The 24,553-nt window shown below is 30.7% G+C and overlaps 3 protein-coding genes and 1 pseudogene across 4 annotated transcripts; 2 read left to right on the forward strand and 2 right to left on the reverse strand.

The window, feature by feature from the left end:
* Positions 1 to 3,933: 3,933 nt before the first annotated feature.
* On the reverse strand, positions 3,934 to 9,170 carry LOC107944602 (uncharacterized; annotated as a pseudogene).
* A 305-nt stretch (positions 9,171 to 9,475) lies between these two features.
* LOC121211062 (GDSL esterase/lipase At3g48460) lies at positions 9,476 to 11,045 on the forward strand. Its single transcript, XM_041083267.1, has 2 exons — positions 9,476 to 10,336; positions 10,411 to 11,045. Exons 1-2 carry the CDS (start codon positions 9,680 to 9,682, stop codon positions 10,912 to 10,914), a joined length of 1,161 nt encoding a protein of 386 aa, XP_040939201.1. The 5' UTR covers positions 9,476 to 9,679; the 3' UTR covers positions 10,915 to 11,045.
* A 667-nt stretch (positions 11,046 to 11,712) lies between these two features.
* LOC107961014 (uncharacterized) lies at positions 11,713 to 13,366 on the reverse strand. 2 transcript variants are annotated; one of them, XM_041083269.1, is made up of 4 exons: positions 13,208 to 13,366; positions 12,934 to 13,112; positions 12,748 to 12,808; positions 11,713 to 12,182 (listed from the first exon to the last, which is right to left on the reverse strand). In XM_041083269.1, exons 2-4 carry the CDS (start codon positions 13,093 to 13,095, stop codon positions 11,938 to 11,940), a joined length of 468 nt encoding a protein of 155 aa, XP_040939203.1. In that variant the 5' UTR covers positions 13,096 to 13,112; positions 13,208 to 13,366; the 3' UTR covers positions 11,713 to 11,937. The 2 variants fall into 2 exon arrangements, with proteins under 2 accessions (XP_040939203.1, XP_040939202.1); XM_041083268.1 differs by having other exon boundaries at positions 12,934 to 13,109; positions 13,205 to 13,363.
* A 3,531-nt stretch (positions 13,367 to 16,897) lies between these two features.
* Positions 16,898 to 23,326, forward strand: LOC121211063 (kelch domain-containing protein 4). The gene is made up of 20 exons (XM_041083270.1): positions 16,898 to 17,168; positions 17,334 to 17,420; positions 17,527 to 17,595; positions 17,698 to 17,830; positions 17,925 to 17,971; positions 18,066 to 18,152; positions 18,324 to 18,385; positions 19,038 to 19,080; positions 19,180 to 19,260; positions 19,460 to 19,582; positions 19,741 to 19,846; positions 20,113 to 20,176; positions 20,519 to 20,561; positions 20,750 to 21,019; positions 21,105 to 21,266; positions 21,817 to 21,954; positions 22,217 to 22,369; positions 22,491 to 22,577; positions 22,850 to 22,918; positions 23,030 to 23,326. The coding sequence occupies exons 1-20, from the start codon at positions 17,037 to 17,039 to the stop codon at positions 23,114 to 23,116; spliced, it is 2,043 nt and encodes a 680-aa protein (XP_040939204.1). The 5' UTR covers positions 16,898 to 17,036; the 3' UTR covers positions 23,117 to 23,326.
* Positions 23,327 to 24,553: the final 1,227 nt, after the last annotated feature.

The following is a 24,553-nucleotide window of genomic DNA, read 5'->3' on the forward strand; positions in this document are numbered from 1 at the left end:
CCGATAAGTGACAAGTTCCAGTTGAATATTGAATATCGATGGATAAAGATGATTTCCCATATGGAATGAGGTCCTGCAAGTGTTGCTGATGGGATTTAGCTCGGACAAGTAATCCTTGACCTCATTATAAAAAGGATTTAGCCCGGACGGGTAATCTTGATATAAGCCTTCTCGAGCATATGTTAAAGACAGAATTTAGCTTGGACTGGTAATTCTGATCTTACATTGAAATCAGGATTTAGCCTAGACTGGTAATCATGATTATATGTTGAAAATAGGATCTAGCCTGGACTGGTAATCCCGATCTCACTGATTATATGTTGTAATCTTGCTACATAGTTCTTGCGAGCATCTTGATTGGTAGTGAATTTGCATGTGTTGTACACTACTATAGCTATTTGTGAGCATCCTGTTACATGATTTGATCGGTTGTGATCTTGCATACGTTGCGGACACAATCGCAGCTCTTTGTAAGCGTCCTGACATGGCTCGCTTAAACTCTCTGAGACATGGCTATCCGGCGCTCCTGTTATATGGCTCTTTGTGAGCGATTATGAGTTTCCTGATTTAAAAGTTCTTTGTGAACTTCCTGAGATTTAGCTCGGATGAGCATCCTGATATGTGGCTCGAAAGTGTGCTTTCCGATTATATGCCCTAAAAGGGTATCACTGGATACAAATTGACGGGTTACAAACTTGTCTTTAAGTGTATTATATGAGTATCCTTCGATATTTCAAATAAATTCAACGGGCAAAGTTCTGACAGGGTTAAATATGAACTAAAGATAAGTTGTCATGGAATGAAATATGACATGAAAAGAAATTATTTTGACGTGTATTTGAGTGAAATATATGAAAATAATGTTACATGAAAAATGAAAGTATGAAATGTTTATATATGAACATGGAATGGTTTGATGAATACATTCATCTATGAGAATAGATTTGTACACCTTGAGTGTACTGTCCGTATTGTTATTGTTATCTCAATTAATTAATGACTAAAGTTCTGACATGAAGTAGATTGAACTTGAGATGAATTAATATGAATAGTAAATGACATAAGTTAATCGAAATTGTTTCGAAAATTTTGGTAATATTTTGTAACCCTATTTCGGCGACGGATACGGGTTAGGGGTGTTACATATTTAGAATATAGTTTGTTAAGAAATAACATATAATAAATAATGAAATGTATGATTTGAAACCGATCAATATTATCACATAAAATATGTACAATATTAAAAGAAAAGAAAAAGAGATTGAATTGTGAGTAAAAATAAAATTTAAACACATAAATACATCATATTAAAAATACTAAATAACTATAAATGTTTATGATGATGTTTTCTTCAATCTTGAGTTATTGTTGAGTTAATTTATTATACCAACTAAATCAACAACATTTCTATCACACGTATATAAAGTATCTATAATATAATTAAAATGTAAATATTATATTAAAATAAAGTTTTAGTTTAATGCTGAAGTTAATATTTTATTGATGTAAATAATTTTATTGATGTAAATAACATGGATTTAAATTTAATCACACATAAAAGTTTTATTGGGTTTTTTAAAAAAATTAAAAAATTAAAATACTTACAATAATAAAATTTATTTTAAATATAAAATATTATTTTTAATTAAATTGATATTGAATTAATTCGCGATATTAATTCAATAGGTCAACATTTACAAATAAAAATAAATTGAAAGCGATTACAAAATATAATAATATGACGTGTAACATATAAAAACAATTTTAAAAAACAGGTGAAATGGGGAAATTCGTACTAACCAACCGAAACAAATTAATCAATGCGAATGTTGATACATAGGCGCCGACACTCCCTTGTTTGTGTGCCAGACTTAGATGGAATGAATTCTAAACGACACCGTTCTGCTAGGTGCATCATTGTCGTGGAAATTGGCTACAAATTGTACACTGATGGTGCGTTTGGTTCGCTGTATTGGATTAGAGGTGTATTGGATTAGAGATGTATTGGATTAGAGGTGTAATAGCAAATCAACTGTTTGGTTGAATGTAATGGAATATAGGCGTAATAGTAATCTTGTGTTTGGTTGAATGGAATAGAGGTGTAATAGCATAATAGAAAAACTAAAATGACTAGAATACCCTTAGCATAAATTTGTTTTGGTAAATGATTATTGTTATTGTTATTTAAATTATAATAAGATTATTATTATCAATAATAAATAATTTAATCATATTTAAACATAATTATTATTAAATATATTTTAATTAAAATATATAATTTAATAAAATTATTAATAATTAATATTCTTATATTAATTTACTGAAATCATAATATATGATACTGTAAAATATAAATTAACATAATTATTATTAAATATATTTTAATTAAAATATATAATTTAGTAAAATTCTTAATAATTAATATTCTTATATTAATTTACTGAAATCATAATATATGATACTGTAAAATATAAATTAACATAATTATTATTAAATATATTTTAATTAAAATATATAATTTAATAAAATTCTTAATAATTAATATTCTTATATTAATTTACTGAAATCATAATATATGATACTGTAAAATATAAATTAACATAATTATTATTAAATATATTTTAATTAAAATATATAATTTAATAAAATTCTTAATAATTAATATTCTTATATTAATTTACTGAAATCATAATATATGATACTGTAAAATATAAATTAACATAATTATTATTAAATATATTTTAATTAAAATATATAATTTAATAAAATTCTTAATAATTAATATTCTTATATTAATTTACTGAAATCATAATATATGATACTGTAAAATATAAATTAACATAATTATTATTAAATATATTTTAATTAAATATATAATTTAATAAAATTCTTAGACAACTGCCAGATAAATATTGGTCCAGGAAAGTTCCTCAAATTCCAATATTTACAATCCTTTCCAATTTTCTCAATTGCTGGAACCTCCTTTATATTGTCATGGTACATGCTTTCCCGGTTAAGTATGGTATCCATTGTTCTGCAACATTAGTAGATAATGTTCGATACAAAAAAACATGTTAAATAACATGTCACAAACTATATTAACATTAAAAAAAAAAGGCATACTAGGATTGTTTGTTCCCCTGGTAACAACTAACTGATGAAAACTTTTGGGGTAAAACCAAAAAATATGTAAAATATAAAATCAAAGGAGGGAAAGATAAAGCTCAACATCTGATGTTTGGTTGTAATGGTGGCCACCCTGATATCATTACAGTTCAAAAAAAGTGGGATCATTGTTACAACTATAACAAGGCCTTGATTTAAGTGAATCCGAGTATTGAACCGAGTTCTAAGAATCACAGATTCACAGGTGGGGTTTTTATGTCACTCTCTCTTGTCTTCTTCCAAATCACCATTAGAGGATGCTCCATTGCTGCCCTGCGCCGTTCTAGTTTCCGGTACAGTTCTAAAATCTTTTGAAGGTGTTGGAGAGGGTTTTATAAGTGTCAAATTAGTATCATCTTTGTCAAAATCTTCATTTGCTTCACCAGAGTAAGCATACCTATTAAGATCGGAATAACAAAACGGTGAACTATAAGAAACTGCAAAGACATTGAAATAAAATTCTCAAAGATCAACACTGAAACTAAAATATGCAGGAAAATCAACCACAATATAAAACAGCCATACATCTTTAAATTCCGTAACATAGAGGAACTAGCTACAAATTAAACAAGTAATCAAGCCTACACAGACATCTCAAGTTGCCGAGTTTTATCTTTATTAACGATCAGGAAATATCTTAAACAATTGAGGGTGTGAGTATGAAGTTTTTTCTTCTTTCATTTTGAATGTCCATAAAACAGTTCATAAACAACCGTAGTAGAAAAGGAAAGGCAGAAAGAGAAGCTTAGGGCTCAATAAGTTAGATATTTATCGCGTAGAATTCTGAGAAGGAGCCCAAAGAACACAGATGACACATAGCAGAGAGAAAGATAAGATTTGCCAGAAGGCTGGGATGATCCAAGCATTCTACCACTGCTCGTTGTAAACATCATTTGCCTTGAAGTAAATCTGAAAAGGCAGAGTTTCGCAGTTGTAAGGTGCAGCAGGTTTTGATAATGATGCTATTTCTAAAATGCTATATTTTCATCACACTATATGTTGCAGTTTTTGATTACTCTACCCTATACTTCCCATCATAAAGATACCAGACTACACTTAAATTGCTAGCATGTCCTTTGCTTTCTTCTACATTATATGCTGAAGTCTATTGATAAAGCAGCCTAAAGAAAGCATCAAAGGTAATAGACTTGATTTACCTCGTAGCAAATCCAACCGATAGAGACAATAACTGCTACTGCCAATGCATTTGTGAACTTCCTGTATATATCCAGCTTTGCCACCATCCTTTTAGTCTGTTGCATCCATTAGTGAGAAAATTTCATATATTGTTATTAACTTGATCTGCCGATGAAGTTGAAGAAAGAAAAAATACCTGAAGTTTATTTAAAGTTGAAGAGAGAGAAGTAAATATCCAAAGAATGAAGAAGGCATCTAAGATTGCAACCGGAAGAACCAAAAATAGTCTTGCCTTTCCAGAAAGATCACTCACAGCCAGGATTCTTTGTGGAAGGGCGATGAATCATTTCTCCTTCTGGACAGACACCGAGTTTTGCAAGATCTGCGGTGCAACAAACAGCTCTTTGTCCCTCAAAAGCTGAACCCCCAATCGCCTCTCTATCTTCCACCTAAAAAACGATTGCTTGGATCAAGTGTGAGCTAAAGTTAGAAGATTCTTTGGGTCTACGGAATGTAATTTTCTCAAAACTATTTCAAGATTTAGCCACAAATTCAGGATGCAAAAAAAAGGCGAAAGAGGAAAATCTTCAATGTTCCTTAGCTTTCAAATACTAAATACATGTCGACAGCAATTTAGGAATGTACTAAAAAATAACCTTTTTTTTAGCCTCTCTAATAGTTAGTACTAAGTCAAAATTGACTTAAGCAGACCACTGAACTAAAGAAATTTCAGCAAGATTGAGAAAAAAATAGATCTTTCATTCCTTTAGGTTCAAAAAGTTTCATATTTTTGTTTCGTTTCACTCAACATATATGAACTTCAAATTTGTCAGCACTGTTTCAACTCAAATTCGTTTTGCCACCCAATTCTAATTCACTAGATCCTACCAATTCTCAAATCCCACACAATTCAAAACAAAACCCCACTAAAATTATCAGAAAATTAAAGAGATCTAAAATCTATAATCAGCAGATAGTTCATTAAAAATGTGAACTCCAAATAAGAAAGAAAAGGGAAATCGAGAAATTACCGGACGAAATAGTCACCAGCAGTGGGAGTTACACTGTGGGTGTCAGCAAAAGAAGAATGAACATTTCAATCGAGGGAGCAAATCGGCAGAAAAGAAAAGAAAAGAAACAGAGGGAGCAAATCGGTAGAAACTGGAGCAAATCGGCAGAAGCAAAATGAAGGAACAGAAGACGCTTGGATTAGAAATCGGGAGGGTAAAACAGCGAGGTAAACTGAAGCAGCACCTAAACTGAGCAAATGGGAGGGATTAGAAATGGTGGATTTCACCGATTAGGTCAGTAATGGTTTAGCCCTGTAATAGCAATACATTGAACCAAACAACGGATTAGAGGCGTAATAAGTGGGCTCCACCGATTAGGGGTGTATTGGCATAGCCAATACACCCAACCAAACATAGTGTGAATTTATTATTTGCACCTCCGAATTGTGAATTATTAGTATAAGAAACTAACTTCTCATAATATTAAATTTATGCATGTGATATATAAATTTTAATTTAAAATAATTTAATATTAAGTTTTCATTTTGTTTTAATTATAAATATCAAAACTTTAATTTTATTTTAATTTATACATTTAAAAAAAGTAAATATATTAAATTTTTTCATACAAGATAAATATAATTATTCATAAAAAATATTAAAATAAATATTTTAAAAAATAAACACGTATCAATTTTTTAAAACTGCTTGTGAAATAAAAGTACATTACCAATATACTAAACATTAACTCTTATTTATATATGTAATATGCAAATGTAAAATAGTACTACGTGGATAACAATATTAATAATTTACAAAAGTTTAATCGAATCATAATATCATGTATAGAATTACACAGTTTCACGTATCATACTGCAAGGTGAGTTAAAATTCATGTATAATTTTCAAATTTATCCCATTTAAATTTAATACAATCAACTAATAATGAATTGTTTTATATTTTACCTATACAAATAATTATATTTATTTAATATAAAAATAAATAAATATTTTTTAAAATAAACGTAATTGAATCAAATAAACTTTTCTTATATAATTATATAAAATTAAAAATCATATATCACTTTCTAATTTAATTTCAAAATACGTTAAAAGTAAACAAAAAGTATTCTTTAATATAATTTTAACCAACCAAATCATTTTAATATTATTTATTTATTATTCTATTTCACTAACCAAAAAGCTTCTTTTTTTATATTTCTAATTTCTTTAACGAACCAAATAAATTGTTGATTTTTCCTACAAATCACCGAAGAAACAGTTGATTGGTTTTATTTTCACATTTAAAGCCCCCAACCAATTTTGTTTCAACTACTTCCATAGAAAGAAATTTTGTTTCAACTACTTTTGTATCTTCTTCCAACAGCATTTGATATTCTTTACTCTTTCTTTCTTTTAGAGTAAACTGAGGTTGTAACTGTTAATAAGTTTATATTTTGATTATTCAATTTTATTGAGCTACACAATAATTGTTAAATTATTTAAAAATTTTTATTTAAATTATTAAATTATTTAAAAAAAAATTTAATCATTAGGCTGTTAATTTTTTTTAAGTCTGGCTATTAATGGACAGTATGATAGATCAGTACTTATCAACAAGTAGAAGAACATACCTTAGATTCAAATTGATCATTTGGTTAGTGTCGGAGATTGAAGAAAAAAAGTTTTTTGGATTCTGGTTCATAGATTTGTGACATTCAAAGTTGTTTCATGAAAAAAATTAAACTGTAAAAGAAAAGGGGAAGAAGAGCTTTCAATTGGTGTAGACGGTGTGAACAAAGAAAGACATACAACAACGATTTTAATATCCCAATGACTTAAATGAAAAATTTTGAATAGTTTAGTGGCCATTTTGTAATTTTTTAAAGTTAAGTGATCAAAGCATAAATTTACTAATAATTTAGTGACTTTAATTAGAGTTTACTCTTTTTTAAAATAAAACACTCCTTACTACCACCACCACCACCATCATCATCATTATTATTTTATAAATCGCGAATTTCATTATGGGTGCCAGTGATATTTGAATCAAATTAGGTCAGTTGATCGGATCAGTTAGACCTATAATTTATCGAAGTATAGGTTCGAAGAATGGTCTTTGAATCGATTAGGTCAAGAATCGATACAGACCTGTTGAATTGGTTAAAAAACATTTGAACTGACAATTGAACTATATATATATTAAAAAAAATTAATAATTATTTCATTATACCAATCAAACCAATAAACTAATTATCTGTTTGGTTCAACCACATACTCAGTTCTAAAAACATTAGTTGGAAGAGGTCGAAGTGAACTACTTCTCCAGGCATTTAGACCAAATTTAAATTCTAAAGTTGACATTATTAAAAGAGTAATATCACTTCGACTCAAATAGAACTATATTCATATCGTAAAACCAATAAAAACTACCTCTAGTTATAAAAAGAAATATTGTTTCATTAAAAAAAAAGAACAACATAAAAACAAGATTAACATATTTATCTAAAATTCACGTGAATAATTGCAGTGATTTTAAGTCTAATATTAAGATTCAAATCCTTCCCACGCCACCCCCCCCCCTTCTTCTCAATTGGTAAGCTTGCTTTTTATATATTTATTTATCTAAATTAAAATGTTGGCGTGTTTCTTTTTGACTGTTAAATCATAATTTTATTTTGTAAAATTGTTATCAATGTAAAAATTGTCATTTTTTTATTACATATTATATTAAATTTCTAAAAATAAAAATAAAGTGGTTAAATTCTAAATCTACATAGAGTACAAAGATTGGAGCATATTTTAACTTATTTTATGTTATGATAGATCCTAAAAAGTGTTATTTTTAGATAGTAAAAAATAACACCACATCATAAAATTTTAAAGATATGTAGTTATAAAAATATGTTGATTAATACCCAATATAATATCTGCTCCAATTTAAATCTATAGATTTATTTAAAAAAATAAACATAATTAAATAACAGAAGAAAATCCTAAATCTTACACTTGTTTCTTAACTTCAATTTTAAATTTTAAATCTTAAACTCAAAAATTTTAAATATCAATTCTTAAACCTTGAACTCCAAATCTTTAATTTCTAAATCTTATATCTTAACCTTAAACGCTAAAACTTAAACCATGAAGCCTAAATCTTATAAATCTTAAATTGAACTCTAATGCTCGTTTGGTAAAAAATATTATTTTTTAATTATATTTTAGTATATGAGTTAATAATAAACTAATTTTAATTTGTGACTTTTAGCGGCTCATCTCACTTATTTTTTACAAAGAGAATTTTTTTTTGCTTATTTTGAAAAACTCTTATTTTTATTACTCATTTTTCTAATTTCAACGTCAATCTTTACTACTTAATTTTTATTTATTTCATGTAAAATTATTTTAACATATGTATTAGATAATCATTTTTCTCATGTTATTATACTAATAACCAAACGAAACATAAATCACAATATTTTTTTGTTATACAAAGTAAATTATATTATTTTGAACATATTTTTATTTTATTTTGTCTTTTATATAAAAACATATTACGAGATCTGAACTTATTAATTGTTTTCGAAAGAGCCATGGCCATCCTTCCAATACCTGTTCTAAGTCTTCTTCATCTTCCAAAGAGATTGTGAACAGGTTTTGTCCTGCAATAAGAATCTCGAACTTCTTCCTTGTTTTCCAAATACTTCGCAACTGTGCCCTCAAGCTATTTGGATTATACGTTTTCTTTGTCCAAACTGAACATATAAGCGTCAGATTCGTCGATGGAGTTACTAAAGAGCTTTTCACTGTTAGCTGGATTAGTTCTTCTTCAAGAAGAGCCAATTCGCTCCTATCACCCATCAATTCGAAGTCACCGTTCGTCTTTTTCCCGGCCACAGTATTCCCTATTTCTTCGGAAAACCTAAGAGAGCACTCTTGACTTCTTTAACCAGTACTATTTATATGATTTTAAATAGTTTTGAATAAAAGATAAAATCAACTTGATAAGTAGCTACCTACTTATTCTATTCAACATTTTTTTCTTAAAAATTTTATATCTAATAAAAATTTAAAATAATTATTAAATACATTTAAAATATTAAATAAAATAAAAATTTTCAACTATTTATGAAACACACCCTTAACTTTTAAAATGTTTTTAGTTGAATTAAAATCTCATTTATTTTTATCATTTTATAAAATATTTATTATGTAATTTTACATTCACTCCACCCAAACTAACAGAATATGTGTGATCAGAAAATGTACAGCCACCATGCATTGCGATGCCATTCAATAAATAGTGTCAGTGTCAATATATATATGCTGAAGTCCCAAAGGACATTGAAGAAACCTGTAGTACGCAATCCATGGCTACCCTTTTCTCAACTCATTCTTCCTCACAAAACATCCTCATTACGTTCACCATAATATTCCTCACATCATCTCTTCTGCCTTCCTCTTCTGGAATCACTGAGACTGACCAACGCCGCCCATTTAAGAAGATCTACGCCTTCGGCGACTCCTTCACCGACACCGGCAACACCGGGTCCCTCACCGGCCCCAACGGCTTTGTCCACGTTTCCAACCCACCTTACGGCACCACCTTCTTTCACCACCCCACCAACCGCTACTCCGATGGCCGACTCGTCATCGACTTCGTGGCTCAGTCACTGTCTCTGCCGTTCTTGCCGCCGTACCGTAACAGAAAAGCCAACAGAACTTACGGGGTTAACTTCGCGGTTGCTGGTTCGACGGTGATAAACCATGCTTTCTTTGTTAAGAACAACCTTTCGCTTGATATCACTCCCGAGTCGATTCAAACACAAATGATGTGGTTTGACAAGTATTTGGAGAGTGAAGGTTGTAAAGATCCAGAATCGGATCAGTGCAAAGAAGCGTTTGATGATGCTCTGTTTTGGGTTGGTGAAATTGGCGTCAATGATTATGCGTATACTCTTGGATCAACTGTGTCAGGCGACACCATTCGAAAGCTCGCCATAAATAGTTTCACTGAGTTCTTACAGGTAACCAACAAAATTTGTGTCTTCTTATCATGTTAATAAAATATGGCACTGACTTGGTTCAATTGATTTTGTAGGGATTGCTGAAGAAAGGTGCAAAATACGTGGTCGTTGAAGCACTGCCGACGACAGGTTGTTTACCGTTGGCGATGACATTGGCTCCTTCAGACGACAGAGATGACATAGGGTGCGTGAAAAGCGTGAACAACCAAAGCAACGCCCATAACCTCGTCCTCCAATCCAAGGTGTCGGATCTCAGACAACAGTTCCCCCAAGCCATCATTGTTTACGCTGATTACTGGAATGCTTATCGCACGGTGATGCAAAGCCCAGAAAAATACGGATTCAAAGAGAGCTTCAAAGCATGTTGCGGAACAGGGGAGCCGTACAACTTCGAGGTTTTCAATACGTGCGGGAATCCTTCGGTCACCGCCTGTTCCAACCCTGCCCAATATATCAACTGGGATGGTGTCCATCTCACCGAAGCCATGTATAAGGTTGTCGCCAACATGTTTATCGATGGGAATCTCTGTAACCCGCCGTTCAAAACCTTGCTGGAAAGGAAGCTGCGGCAGCCATGAATATGGGATCTGAAATTCTTTGTGTGTTCTGAATTGGTTTATTTACTTGAGAGATATCACTACTTGTGTCGTTTCGATTGTGGAATAGATAGATGTATTTCAATGGTTGAATGGAAACTTTGATTCGATTTGATGCTTGTTTATCAAATGCACATCAGGCGATTGAATATGATTAGAATTTGAAATTTTTAGTCTATATTTTAATAAGGGCACGTTTGGTTCACTGTATTGGATTAGAGGTCTATTGGATTGGAGGTGTATTGGATTAGAGGTGTAATGGAATAGAGGTGTAATAGCAAATCAACTGTTTGGTTGAATGTAATGGAATAGAGGCATAATAGTAATCTTATGTTTGGTTGAATGGAATAGAGGTGTAATAGCATAATGGAAAAAACTAAAATGACTAGAATACCCTTAGCATAAATTTGTTTAGGTAAATGATTATTGTTATTGTTATTTAAAATTTAATAAGATTATTAATATCAATAATAAATAATTTAATCATATTTAAACATAATTATTATTAAATATATTATAATTAAAATATATGATTTAATAAAATTTTTAATAATTAATATTCTTATATGAATTTACTCAAATCATAATATAGATAATTTAACATAATTATTATTAAATATATTATAATTAAAATATATAATTTAATAAAATTCTTAATAATCAATATTCTTATATGAATTTACTAAAATCATAATATATAATACTATAAAATATAATTTGAAATAATTAATATTAAATATATTTTAATTAAAATATATGATTTAATAAAATTTAAAATAATTATAACTAACAAATTTTTCTCATTAGAAATGCATTGTACAAAATGCCGGTCAGCTCATTTCAACCTTCCAGCTACCAACTAATATGTTTTCCAATTTTCTAGCCCACCCAAACTTTACAAAATGCTAGATAGCATATTAGTCACAATCCTATTCACATCACTAACTATATCCGAAAATGAATGACCTTGGGAAAAATTACAAGTATTACATGGATTTCATTGAATCAATGTTGATGCAGAAGCATCCTTGCCCTCTGTTGAAGTTGAGTCAATGACCTAATACAAGTGCCCTCCTCCCATGTCTTTAAGCGTGTAAGGCTGATTAGTTCCAGAATAAAAACCACCATTTCGTCAAGACTACTTTGCATTGGCAACTTGTCTTCAGATCCCTTGCTTCGGTGTTTCCCGTATACAGCCTCAAATTCTCTAGACTTACTGGCAGCTGTTCGTAGTACTGAGTCAGGGTGCCCTGAAATGATTACCAGTCAGGTGACATTCATCATAGCAGATGCTAAAATTTTGCAATTCAGTCGATTCTCTATAAACAAAGATCTAGATATATTCAGCAGAATTAACGCTCATAATAATAGTATGATGAATTAACGCTCATAAAATACATACCAAAAACAAAATTATGATAGTAAGGTTCCATCACCACCTATCCATATTAGCCTTACACGATGTTAATAATACCACAGGTATATTATGAATAAAAGTATATGGTTGGATTATATGGTTGGATTTCTAAGGTGGCAATTTTATCCGAGAACAATTAAATAAGAAGCTATGAACATATACAGCAGGTTCATAGTAATATCTGCAGAATTCATTGGAATACAAATCACAAACCAATCATACAAACAAAAGTGGCAAACTTAATTTCACTTGTTCATTAAAGTGAGATTTTATCAGCTAGAATCAAATGAAAATTCTTCCAACAAATCGGTATGATCTAGCATATTAATATCTGAGAAAAGTAAAAACACAACTCAGTAAGCATTTCACAAAATCTCCAATGGAAATCATAGTATTACCTGCATATCCATTTTTTGCACAATCTGACCAGCTATCATCCTTTGGCTGAGAAAGTTTTCCCTGCAGAAGGCAGACTAGTAAGTGATGAACAAAATAAAATGGAAATGTAAGCATTTAACAATGATAGAATAGGAAGAGAGCAAACATAAATAGGGGGAATAAAAATTTCACAGTCAAATGCTTACCTCTGCATTTGGAAACACAGTTTCCCCACCACTCTCAACATCAGACAAATACATCAGTACAGTGGCTATACGGTGACCGCCCAGCTCTTGATTAGCCTTATCATGAAAATAATCGAAATGTGGCTCATACTTTTGACCATTCTCGTAATGTATTATTTGCATGGACTCCCCATTCTCTGGTTGGTATGCCATATTAAAATAAGATGAGAAAACACCATTCAACGTAGATTAAGAAATTATAGGGTAACAACAAGCAAGAAATGATATATACCTGCTGGAAGGAAGGTCCATGCAGCAATCCTAGCTTCGATATCAGCAACTACTTCATCCTTCACATGAGAAATAAAGGACACCACATAAGCATTTGAACTTCAAGAATCAGCATATACAATGCTTTCCAAACACGGTCCACAAAAATAAACAATCTGAGTCATCAAAATTAGTATTGAGTAAACGATCTCTAAACTTAATGAAACAAGTAACTAATACTAAGCAGTACACATTTGAACCTGAACTCCAGTGAAGAAAAAGGTGCAAACTGAAGAATGATTAAAGCAGTAACGCATTCCCCAGTGAGCAACAAGATAGCAGAGGAAGAAATAAGAAGTAAATCAGTTATCAGGAGTCCTACTCGAGATATCTGATACAGCATTAAGGGAAAGTAATTATCCCAAAAGCTTAAGCCAATGCCAAAGAGCACAACTATCATCTTTAACTTTCAATGCATTCAGTGAGGAAACGGATTCTTTAGGTAAAGAGCTTGCCCTAGATTAAGTGTGAATGAATCATTAGGGGAAAGGAGTAAAAGACACCTAAAACATCATCTGTCATAAACTACCATCCAAAATTTGGTTATTTATGAAGAATAAGTGAACTGCCTTCACCGCTGTAATATTTCTATCTTCCATTAACAGAATTCCAGCTAATTTCACAGATTTAAACTAAAAAAAGGGGCAATTTAATTATATACCCGATTTTTCTGAAGAAACATGCCAGAGCTGGTTCAAACTTCACTCTCAATGCTATCACCCGATTCATTATCCGCCACCATTGACTTCTCTAATTTATCCTTAACCTGAAATTCACACATTTTAAGAAAAAAAGGGGAGGGGGTTAACATCACAAATCGAAATTAATCAACAAATTAGTTTAAAAAAATGTTGCTTACCAGAGTAATAAGGTGATCGCATTCCTCACTTGATAAAAATCCTTTGTAAAGGAAAGCCCCAAAAATAAAAATAAAAACATAAAGTTCACAATTTTGAGTAAATTAAACAGAAAAAAGTTACAAAATGCGAAAAAGAAGAAGAGAGAAATTAAAGTGACCTAGGGTGCCATGAGAGTTGAGTAACACGAGTGGGATCAAATGGAACCGAAGAAGTTCCTCTCTTCATTTCAAGCACCAATCCATTGATCTCAGCTGAAACCAAACAGAGATGAAGCAAAATAAGAAGCAAAAATCCTATAAAATACCAATGATCCATTAAAAGGGCAAAAAAAATCCTTTGTTTGGATCCAATCGGTAATAGAATAAAAGAGATGATAGGTCTTCGAAGACTTTTGCCTTGGAGTTTGGTGGGTTGTGTACTGCTGTTGATGTTGGGAGGGAGAGGGTGGGGTGGAGCAGCAGATTTTGGCTGGGGAGGGTAAAACAGAAACGATTAGCTAATCCTTACTTTTAGAACGGAATGGCTAATCGTTGTTGAAGCAGAGAAAATGAGGAATACATCCGTGTTGTAATAGGCCTGTAATAGGCAATACATCAAACCAAACATGGGATTAAGTGGGGATTAGTGGGGCCCACAGAATAGGGGTGTAATGGCTAATCCATTACACCAAACCAAACATAAATTGGAATTCAAAAGAAGGTAATTTGATAGGATTTTAAGTAAGAATGATGTTATTAAATGCGCGTGTTACAGGGCAATTGCGTGTTTTCACCATAACTGTTTTTTTTTAAACAAATCGGAATAACTAATTAATTATAGAGAAAACACGTTAGATTGGTCTAAATCTAAGAAATTTCAGGACTATAACAGGGGGAAATTAAAAAAAATTGTAAATCAACTCTAAAGGATAAAACTTCTTTTGCTATGCAATAAGTAATTTTATTTTGTTTCTTGCGAGGAATGTAACGCAATAATCATAATTTCTCATGAGATAGAAAACTTTGAATTCGTCGAATTAAAGTAGAATATTTTTTTTTCTTTTAGTTTTAGATTTGATTCTTTCCTTGCTCACATTTGTATTTTTTTTTATTTCATGTGGTTTTAATTTTTTTTAATTAATATTTTTGACATATTAATTCTTTTGATTAGATTTTTCAAGTTTTTTTTATTTTTAATTCATCTTTTGAATTAATAACTCTTTTTAATTAATCAAACTTAAGACTCAATAATGAAAGTACAATTAACTATCTAACAAAAGAACTAATACCTAAAAATTATTAATTAAAAATAAAAAAATTTAAAACAATATGAAATAAAAATAAAAATATGAGTAACAAGGGAATCGAACTTGAAACTCAAACACTAATATTTAACAATCTAATAAAAAATAATTTTTTTATTTTTAGTGAAAATGCGTCCCAAAAACAACATAGATGGGTAAATTTAGGGAAAAAAAACCCAACACATATATTCAAATAAAACTTTCTTTCAGCATATATTGAAAAATTAGTGGTTATTAAACTTAATTTTAGGTAAAAAATAGTGATTATTGGAAAATGATAATATATATTTCGTACAATCTAATCTCTCAATTAAAATCATCTTTATAAAAAGGTTTATTAACAATTTCGAATACAAACAACTAAAAATAATTAAATATAATGTTGATATATTTTTTATCAAATCTTTTAAATTTTATATAACCTATCTATATATATTCGTAAAGTTTTTCATATATTTTTTTAAATTTTAATTTTTTAACCTTTTGCTGCAGCTCTAATTGTTCCTAGCCCACAAAGTTACCAACCTATTGTGATTCGCATTTTGTATTAACCATAAAGGAATTGCCAATTGGTTGAAGCATTTTCAAGATAATCCATAATTGTGGGTGGTATTATTTGCATTTATTTGTGCCCTTTCGTGCTTCCTTAAAGGAATATCACTGCATTCTTAAAGAATTTTAATTCAGTGTAATTACACATTTTTAAAATTTAAAATCCATGGCTTTTGATTTCAAATACACTTTTATTAAGTTAATGAAAATTTAAAATTTATGATAATTTAAAAAAAAAAAATCCTTTATCCAAAATTACCCTTAGAAAGTGGTTTTTATATTTTACTTATTTCGTCCAATGCATATATTATATTTTATATTATTAATAATATTTATATATTTTTAAAATATAATTATATCTATATGCCATATTTTTTTGAGTGATAACCAGCTGGAGTATTTATTATTATCTATATGCCATATTTTTATTCATATATGTATTTTTTATATATGTTTTTTTTTAAGGTATGTATTTTTTTATTATCATTAATTTCAATAATAAATTCCAATAGCATATATTTTCTTCTTAAAAGTATTCATCCAAACAACAACAACAAAAAAAAATTATACTAATATTTTAAAATAGATTAAATATAAAATATTAATTTATCTATCCAAACACACTGTATTTTTTAGTTGAGGCTAAAGTGTCCATTGCCAGTAAGAGTAACTAATTTTTATGTTGCGGTATTTTATTTGGGTGTTTCTCCTAAACCCAAATTTCATTGGCCCGCATTTAAAATTTAGGCCCAACCCGATTAAAGATGATCAAATTACTCGTTTCTTTCTTTCTTTCTTTCGCCTTCGGGGACTTTCTATTAAAATCCAAGGTTTGCGGGCTTACTCAACACAAGGTCGACCCGTTTATATTTTTGGCCGCATTTTGGATATTAAAACGACGATGTTTTCGAACGTTTAGCGTTTTACAAATCAGGAAACGTCACCGTTACGTGGAAAAAAAAGTGTGTCCATATCTGGGTTCTGAGCTTGTTTGAAACCCTGTGTTTCTCGTACTGTATTAACTCGGAGAGAGGCAGGCTTTCGGTTGAGTTAGTGTTAAAAAGGAGGAGCGGGTTTAGTCAAAAAAACACTTGTAAAAAATGGGGAAGAAATCGAAGAAGCCAGGCAAAGGCAAAGAGAAAACGGAAAGGAAAACAGCAAAAGCTGAGGAGAAGAGAGCTCGTCGAGAGTCCAAGAAACTTTCTCCCGAAGATGACATTGACGCCATTTTGGTAATTAAAAAATCTTCACTTCTTTCTAATTTCATATAGATGTGTATGTGTGTTTCAAGCTTAAAATCAGCTTTCGAGAAAATATAGTTTTAAGATTTTCTTTGAAGGTAATTTCGGTTTATTTTATTTTTGGAACTTTGTGTTTAAAACTCTTTATTTGAACAGTTGAGTATTCAAAAGGAGGAAGCAAAGAAAAAGGAAGTTCATGTTGATGAAAATGTCCCTGCGCCATCTCCTCGATCGAACTGCTCGGTACTGCCTTGCCAATGACTGCTAATACATTTCTATCAATCTTTTCCTTTTATTTTTTATTTTTACTTTTTTCCTTTAAAATTGATTTTTTTACTTAATTGTGTAGTTAACAGTTAATCCTCTGAAAGATACAGAGTTGATACTATACGGGGGTGAATTCTACAATGGCAGTAAGGTTAGATTCTATAACGAACTGTTCTAGAGTAATTGATTTGGAGTTGGTGAATGCTTGCAGTTTCGGTTTGGTAGCAAAAGATGCTGATTTGGATTGGTGCAGACATTTGTGTATGGTGATCTTTACAGGTTTGATGTAGAAAAGATGGAATGGAAGTTGGTTTCAAGTCCCAACAGTCCGCCTCCTCGTAGTGCTCATCAGGCAGTTGCTTGGAAAAATTGTCTCTATATCTTTGGTAGACTGCTAAACTTTGCTTCAATTTGTATAAGCAATTATGTTAACTCTTGATTTTTCTTCATCTCATGCAATACTGTATTCTTTGTTCTTAGGTGGTGAATTTACATCTCCAAATCAAGAACGGTTCCATCATTACAAGGTGAAACTGATTTAAACTACATTGTATCCTTCCGTCCACCTCTTCTGTATCATCTCTTCCAAAGTTAAAGATTTAATGTTGAGAATTCTTTCAGGACTTCTGGATGTTGGATCTAAAAACAAATCAATGGGAACAACTAAATTTGAAAGGTTGTCCAAGTCCACGGTCTGGTCATCGAATGGTAAGTTTAGTTTTCTTTACATATTTGCATATTTAATTGCTAAGAAAATGAAATTTTCATTTGGAATCAGAGAGCCAAATTATATTCATTTTCTTTAGGGTTTAATGTCTATTTAGGAAAAAAAAATTGTCTACATCTTCAACTTTTTGTATTATGTTGTTCTTCTTGCAGGTCCTGTACAAGCATAAGATTATTGTTTTTGGTGGCTTCTATGATACGCTCAGAGAAGTGAGGTTGTTAATGGTCTTTTTGAGATACTATTAGAGGTTTCATAATCTTATTCACAATTGAAAATTTTCATTACACTAAAACCAATTTCTTCTTCTCTACTTTAAGCTCTGCTTAGTTCTTATCAACATTACCAGCGTGGTGTATAATGTATTACCTGTTCATAGCTGTCATTACAATAGCTAACTCTTGATATGTATGAGAACGAACTCTCTGGAATTTGGAAGATGAGTTAATTACCTCATGTCATGTGGTATCAATAAAATATGATACAGAGATGCTCCGACGTAAGATTGATTCTCATCTAAGGAACACCTTTCTTGTCTAGCTTTTAGGGATTCTACTTTTGCTAAATTTTAGGAATTTAAGTCAAAATTCATTATGATTTCAGGAATTATGTTTGTGTATCTTTTCCTTTTTCCTCTCTTTTATTCTTGTGCTATTGAAATATGAAGTACTTAAGATTCTCTAAAACCATATATCAATGATAATAAGATTGATAAATCATGCATTAACTTTACGGGTACTACTTTATTCACTTCCCCCCTTCACCCTTTCCATCAATGAACTATAACATTCTAATATTTTGCTTAACATTATTACCCCTTTTACTTTCGCGGTTGACCTTTGACTCCCCCTGAAATTGCTTGTCTATAGGTATTATAATGATTTGCACATCTTTGACCTAGATGAGTTCAAGGTAAACATTTTCTTGCGTCTATTATTGATTTAATTTAGATGTTTTACTTGTCAAGTTTCATTCAGCTCTTGAACTAAAGATATGTCTTTTGGCGTGTAGTGGCAAGAAATAAAGCCTAGGCTTGGTTTCATGTGGCCTAGTGCTCGGAGTGGTTTCCAATTTTTCGTGTATCAAGATCAGGTGAGTTGGCCAAAAAAGGCATCCTGAATCTATTTGAATGCTTTAAATCTAAACTGGTGTTCTGATTAATGCTTGATATTGTCCGTTAGCTTAACAATGGATTTTGCCTCATAATTTTTCTCACCAGTTCCAAGCAAGAGCATTTCGTACAGAAGTAATATTTATAAATTAATTTCTTTGCTTTAAATATAATTTTCAGATTTATTTATATGGAGGGTACTACAAAGAAGTGTCTTCTGATAAGAACAGCTCAGCCTTGGAGAAAGGAATTGTTCATGCGGACATGTGGTCTCTTGATCCTAAGACTTGGGAGTGGAACAAGGTTTTAGGTCTTTCTTATCTCCTATAAGTATGAATAAATGGTTCTTTCAAAAAAAGAAGTATGCATAAATGGCAATAAAAATGAAAGCACATTGTGATCTACTTTTGACTGGATCAACATATTCGTCTGTATATGATACAACATCTCCTGTCTTATAGGTTAAAAAAAGTGGGATGCCTCCTAGTGCTCGTGCCGGGTTTTCCATGTGTGTTCATAAGAAACGTGCTATGCTATTTGGGGGTGTAGTAGATATGGAAATGGAAGGTAATTTCCTATCATCTCTCTGATCTTCTTCTGCAGAAATTTCTCTTTTTTAAATGACCTTTGACAGTGATGTACCTTAGGGGAAAAGTATATCTGGTTTATCAAACTGTTGCAGTTTAAACAATCACACCTAATTGCAGTTTACCAAACTGTTGTTTTTGAGGTTCTCAATATATTCACTTCACCCACAGGATTAATGGTCTGTTAAGTGATGCTTCTGAGTTGATTGCCATCTTCTTTGTTTCTGACTATATATATTTGTGCAGGTGATGTAATGATGAGCTTGTTCTTGAATGAACTTTATGGCTTCCAACTAGATAACCACCGATGGTAAGCTTGGTCTATTCAACAACTTAGGATCTTTAGTTTCTACCCATGCTATAGAGTAAAACTTTTATAGTCATTAACTGAAACTTTGCCACTTCACAACTGGTTTGGAATAGTGAGCTGGTAACTTGTCCAAAGAGGCAAAGCTTAGTAGCTGTAGGCTCAGTAAATAATTGTCAATGAAGCAATAACTTTACATTTTTAAGGAGTCATCGCAGTCCCCTTTTTTATTTTACCTCCTATCAATGTGTTTCACTCTCATTTTAGTTCAAATTTTAAGAAGGGCTAGTGGGTGATATTTTTGTTCTTTTTCTTTTCACTAAATGAGAGTGTTGTTTGTGTTAGGTATCCTTTGGAGCTACGGAAGGAAAAGTCAACCAAGGTTAAGGTATTGCCAGTAATAAGCCTATAAGTATTGGATCTAACTTCTGGTTACACATCTGTCACTACTACCTTTTCTTCTTTTCAAGTTGTAAAGGCATTTCTTTCTGTTGATCGTTCAATTATAATTGTAATTCTCTTGTGCTAGCTTTTACTTTAATAATACAAATTTCTTTTTCAATTGGTGTTCTGCAGTCAAGAAAGGATTCAAAACAAGAAACACCTGGTTCTGATTATAATGATAAGGTAAATATTGAAGCAAAGACTAGTGGCATAGATGATAAAGACCAAATTATGGAGTATGATGAAGAAGCTGGTGATGAGGAAAGCAACATTGATGAAATGTCTGAGCACATCGTAGCAAGCATGACAATCAATGATGAAAGGTCAATCAAATCTACTTCAAAGCCTCAGCAAACTAAATCTAAATCTAAATTCAATGTTCAAGATTCTGTTTCACCTGAGGTTTGTCATACTGCATTGAAGTAATTGTTTATTGCTTTTAAATATGTCCAATTTATTGATGCATGAATCTGTCATCAATTTTCAGGTTGTAAAGCCTTGTGGACGAATAAATTCCTGCATGGTTGTTGGTAAAGACACTTTATATATATACGGGGGCATGATGGAGGTTAAAGATCGAGAAATTACACTTGATGATTTATATTCTCTTAATCTTAGTAAACTTGACGAATGGAAGTGCATCATACCGGTTTGTTGAATTCTCTTCTCTTCTCTTCTTTAAGTGTTCATATATTTATTTCTAAACATTGGACAGGCACAAATCATTATCAACATATATCCGAATACTGTGTAAGCTTGCTGACATATGTTCAATAGGATTAGATAGATCTCATTAAGAATACAAGTGGATATTGTGATTTAACTAAGTTTTATGGATATTGTGATTTCTAAACATTGGACAGGCACAAATCATTATCATCATATATCCGAATACTGTGACAGCTTGCTGACATATGTTCAATAGGATTAGATAGATCTCATTAAGAATACAAATGGATATTGTGATTTAACTAAGTTTTATGGATATTGTGATTTAACTAAGTTTTCTCCTCTCCACGACCCCCTCTCTGGGCACCTTCTGGATTAAATCCTGAAAGCTGAATCTTTAAAATATACATCCATCTATTTTCAATACCAATTTTTTTTACGAGTTCTTGATTAGGTAGTGAATGCTGTTTTACAATTAAGCATGCATGTTTGATTTCTTTCTCTTCTTGCTTATCCATGTCAATTCATAGGCATCTGAAAGTGAATGGGTGGAAGCCTCAGAGGATGAAGATGATGAAGATGAAGATGATGATGATGATGATGATAGCGAAGATGAAGGTGAGAGCGGTAGCGATGATGAGGAATCTGACGATGATGACGAGGCAAAGGTGATTGCTTACTTGTTTAAGCCAAAATACTTTTGTTAATTGCTAGTGGTTTTGCTGTTACATCATTGGGAGAAGATTATGTCATAGATCTCGCCTGCTTTTGGAATTCATTATGTCTTTTCTTATTCTATTTCTTCTTAAAAAACAAATTAAGATGAAAATATGTAATAATTGTCTGGGAAAGAGATACTTGTTTCTTTGGCATGTTAGAAATATATGGACCAACCAATTTATATGATTTTATGTTCACTTGCCCTTGCAGGGTACAAATGATGGTACGAAATCAGTTCAAATGGGAGATGCTGTTGCTTTAATAAGGGGCGAGGGAAAGAATTTGCGGAGGAAAGAGAAACGAGTCAGGATCGAGCAGATTAGAGCTAACCTTGGCCTCTCAGATTCACAGAGAACACCAACGGTAGCCCCTTAATAATCATTTTAAATTTCCAATATTCTAGAATGATGTTTGAATCTATTTTTGATGAGTTTTACATAGGTTAGTCATAGTTTTATTGATTGTCATGTGTTTCCTTTTGCAGCCTGGAGAATCATTGAGGGATTTCTATAGACGTACTAATTTGTACTGGCAAATGGCTGCCCATGAACATACTCAGCACACTGGCAAGGTCTGTTTATTTTATAATTTATTATTTATTTGTTTTAAATTTAATGGATTTTCTATGTATGGATTCATAATTGTGCTTTCTTATTCTAAATGGAGAACACCATCCGTCACTCATTTTCTATTTTACTTTTTCTATTCTCTTTTAAATAACCGCACACATATAAACTGATGTGTGGACAATTATATCAGAGCTTCATGTCCGAGTAAACATTATGCGCCATTTTTTCTCTTCTTTTTGGGGTACAAAACATGATGAAGTCTCTGACTTTGCAGGAACTCCGTAAAGATGGTTTTGATCTTGCTGAGGCTCGTTACAGGGAACTTAAACCACTTCTTGACGAGGTAAAGTTCTCACTTTCTTTCTCAATGTTTATACAGACTGCTGCGGGATCGCTCAAGTGATCATATTTGTTTCTTGAACTAATGAGTTTGGTTTCGTTCTGTATGCTGCAGTTGGCCATATTAGAGGCAGAACAGAAGGCTGAAGAGGCAGAAGGACCAGAAACAAGTTCGAGAAAGAGAGGGAAAAAGAGAGTTTAAGAATTTAGCACCCTGCATTTGCAATACTTTCAGACTTTGGGTAAGCTGTGAAATTTTAAAAATTTTGTTGGTTTAATTTATGGCCTCCAAACTAAGATTTGTCACGCACGCGAACTCTACGATTGGCCGTAGAACTGTTCTTTCTATGGTAAAATATGTATTAAATCTGAAGAAATTTTGGTGGATATAATATTTTTGTATTTAATGTTATATTGATTGAGGAATATGGATCGAGATGTGAGCTGTGTTTTCTATTAATTCGAGCTGATACTTGATATCTATACTACTTGATATCTATATCAATAGTTATACCACTGATGTTGATTGAGTTGGTTTGGATATAAATTCAATTGAGAAAAAAAAATCATTATTTTTACAGTTATATTATTACAAAGGTTTTTGTTTTTGTTTTAAAGATATGTTTATATAAAATCATAATTTTTTTTAACTTCAATTTTACCATTTTCATAAAGTATTATTTAGTTTTTATATAAAATTTTAATAAATATATATTTTATAAATTTTTTTGAAGGGGTTTGCTATTATAGTAATCACTATTGATAAGTGGATATTTGGCGTAGCTGTGTTAAATTAGAGTGGATTAAACCATTTTTGGACTGTCAACCCATAATAACTTATATTAAGCCGTATGTATTGAAAAAAATAAACGCTAGACATGAAAATGAAAATGAGACGTTTTGAGAGGGTAGACAAATATTTTAAAAAGGTCTTTTTTTTATTAGTTTTCTAACCAAAAACTTGTTTGATAGATCAACGTTATTCGGTGACGTTGTGATTTTCTTCGATTTACAAAAAAATCATTATTAATTAAAAATGACTAATTCAAATTTCGACTCAAAGCATTTTCAGACAGCTCCACAATTTCATCAACTCCATTAAAAGACTGTAACATGTATTAATATCATACAGAACACAATTAATATAGTATCTAATGGAGCATAAAGCAATAGATGTGTTATTTTTTACAGTATGTTTAATTTTTTTTAATAATTTATCACTATCTAACCGTTGTATATATACACTATAATAAAAATATTTATTGAATTTGATGTAATTTGAGAAAATATAAAAACAAAAATAATATATATTAAAGTTTTAAAATTAAAAATATAAGTATTTATTCATTTTTTAGAAATCATATTTTTTTTACACTTTTTTTTCTTTATTCATTAATTAGTAGTTTTTTTTGTCTATTTTGAACTAGTATAACATGTAATTTAATTTAATATTGTTGAAATCAGACTGGATTTAATTCAAAATAAACTGTTTTAACAGTTCAACAGTTACCATTTATTATTTAATTTAAGTTAAATAGAAAAATTAATAATCTAATTTAGGTATAATTAAAATAAATTATTAATTTAATAATTTAAAAATTCATTTTTTATCATGATTTCGATTTTATTATTTACTTTT

Source organism: Gossypium hirsutum, chromosome A12, assembly GCF_007990345.1.
Source record: "Gossypium hirsutum isolate 1008001.06 chromosome A12, Gossypium_hirsutum_v2.1, whole genome shotgun sequence".
Classification (NCBI taxonomy): Eukaryota; Viridiplantae; Streptophyta; class Magnoliopsida; order Malvales; family Malvaceae; genus Gossypium; species Gossypium hirsutum.

What these genes read in the sequence shown, in the direction of transcription:
- LOC121211062 (XM_041083267.1), top strand. Translation starts at nt 9,680, where the DNA reads ATGGCTACCCTTTTCTCAACTCATTCTTCCTCACAAAACATCCTCATT. An exon ending in GTTTCACTGAGTTCTTACAG is followed by an intron (nt 10,337 to 10,410) that starts GTAACCAACAAA and finishes TTGATTTTGTAG; the next exon opens with GGATTGCTGAAGAAAGGTGC.
- LOC121211063 (XM_041083270.1), top strand. Translation starts at nt 17,037, where the DNA reads ATGGGGAAGAAATCGAAGAAGCCAGGCAAAGGCAAAGAGAAAACGGAA. An exon ending in AACGGTTCCATCATTACAAG is followed by an intron (nt 17,972 to 18,065) that starts GTGAAACTGATT and finishes GAATTCTTTCAG; the next exon opens with GACTTCTGGATGTTGGATCT. An exon ending in AAGATTCTGTTTCACCTGAG is followed by an intron (nt 21,020 to 21,104) that starts GTTTGTCATACT and finishes ATCAATTTTCAG; the next exon opens with GTTGTAAAGCCTTGTGGACG.
- LOC107961014 (XM_041083269.1), bottom strand. Translation starts at nt 13,095, where the DNA reads ATGCAAATAATACATTACGAGAATGGTCAAAAGTATGAGCCACATTTC. An exon ending in CTGTGTTTCCAAATGCAGAG is followed by an intron (nt 12,809 to 12,933) that starts GTAAGCATTTGA and finishes TGCCTTCTGCAG; the next exon opens with GGAAAACTTTCTCAGCCAAA. An exon ending in TGCAAAAAATGGATATGCAG is followed by an intron (nt 12,183 to 12,747) that starts GTAATACTATGA and finishes TAATCATTTCAG; the next exon opens with GGCACCCTGACTCAGTACTA.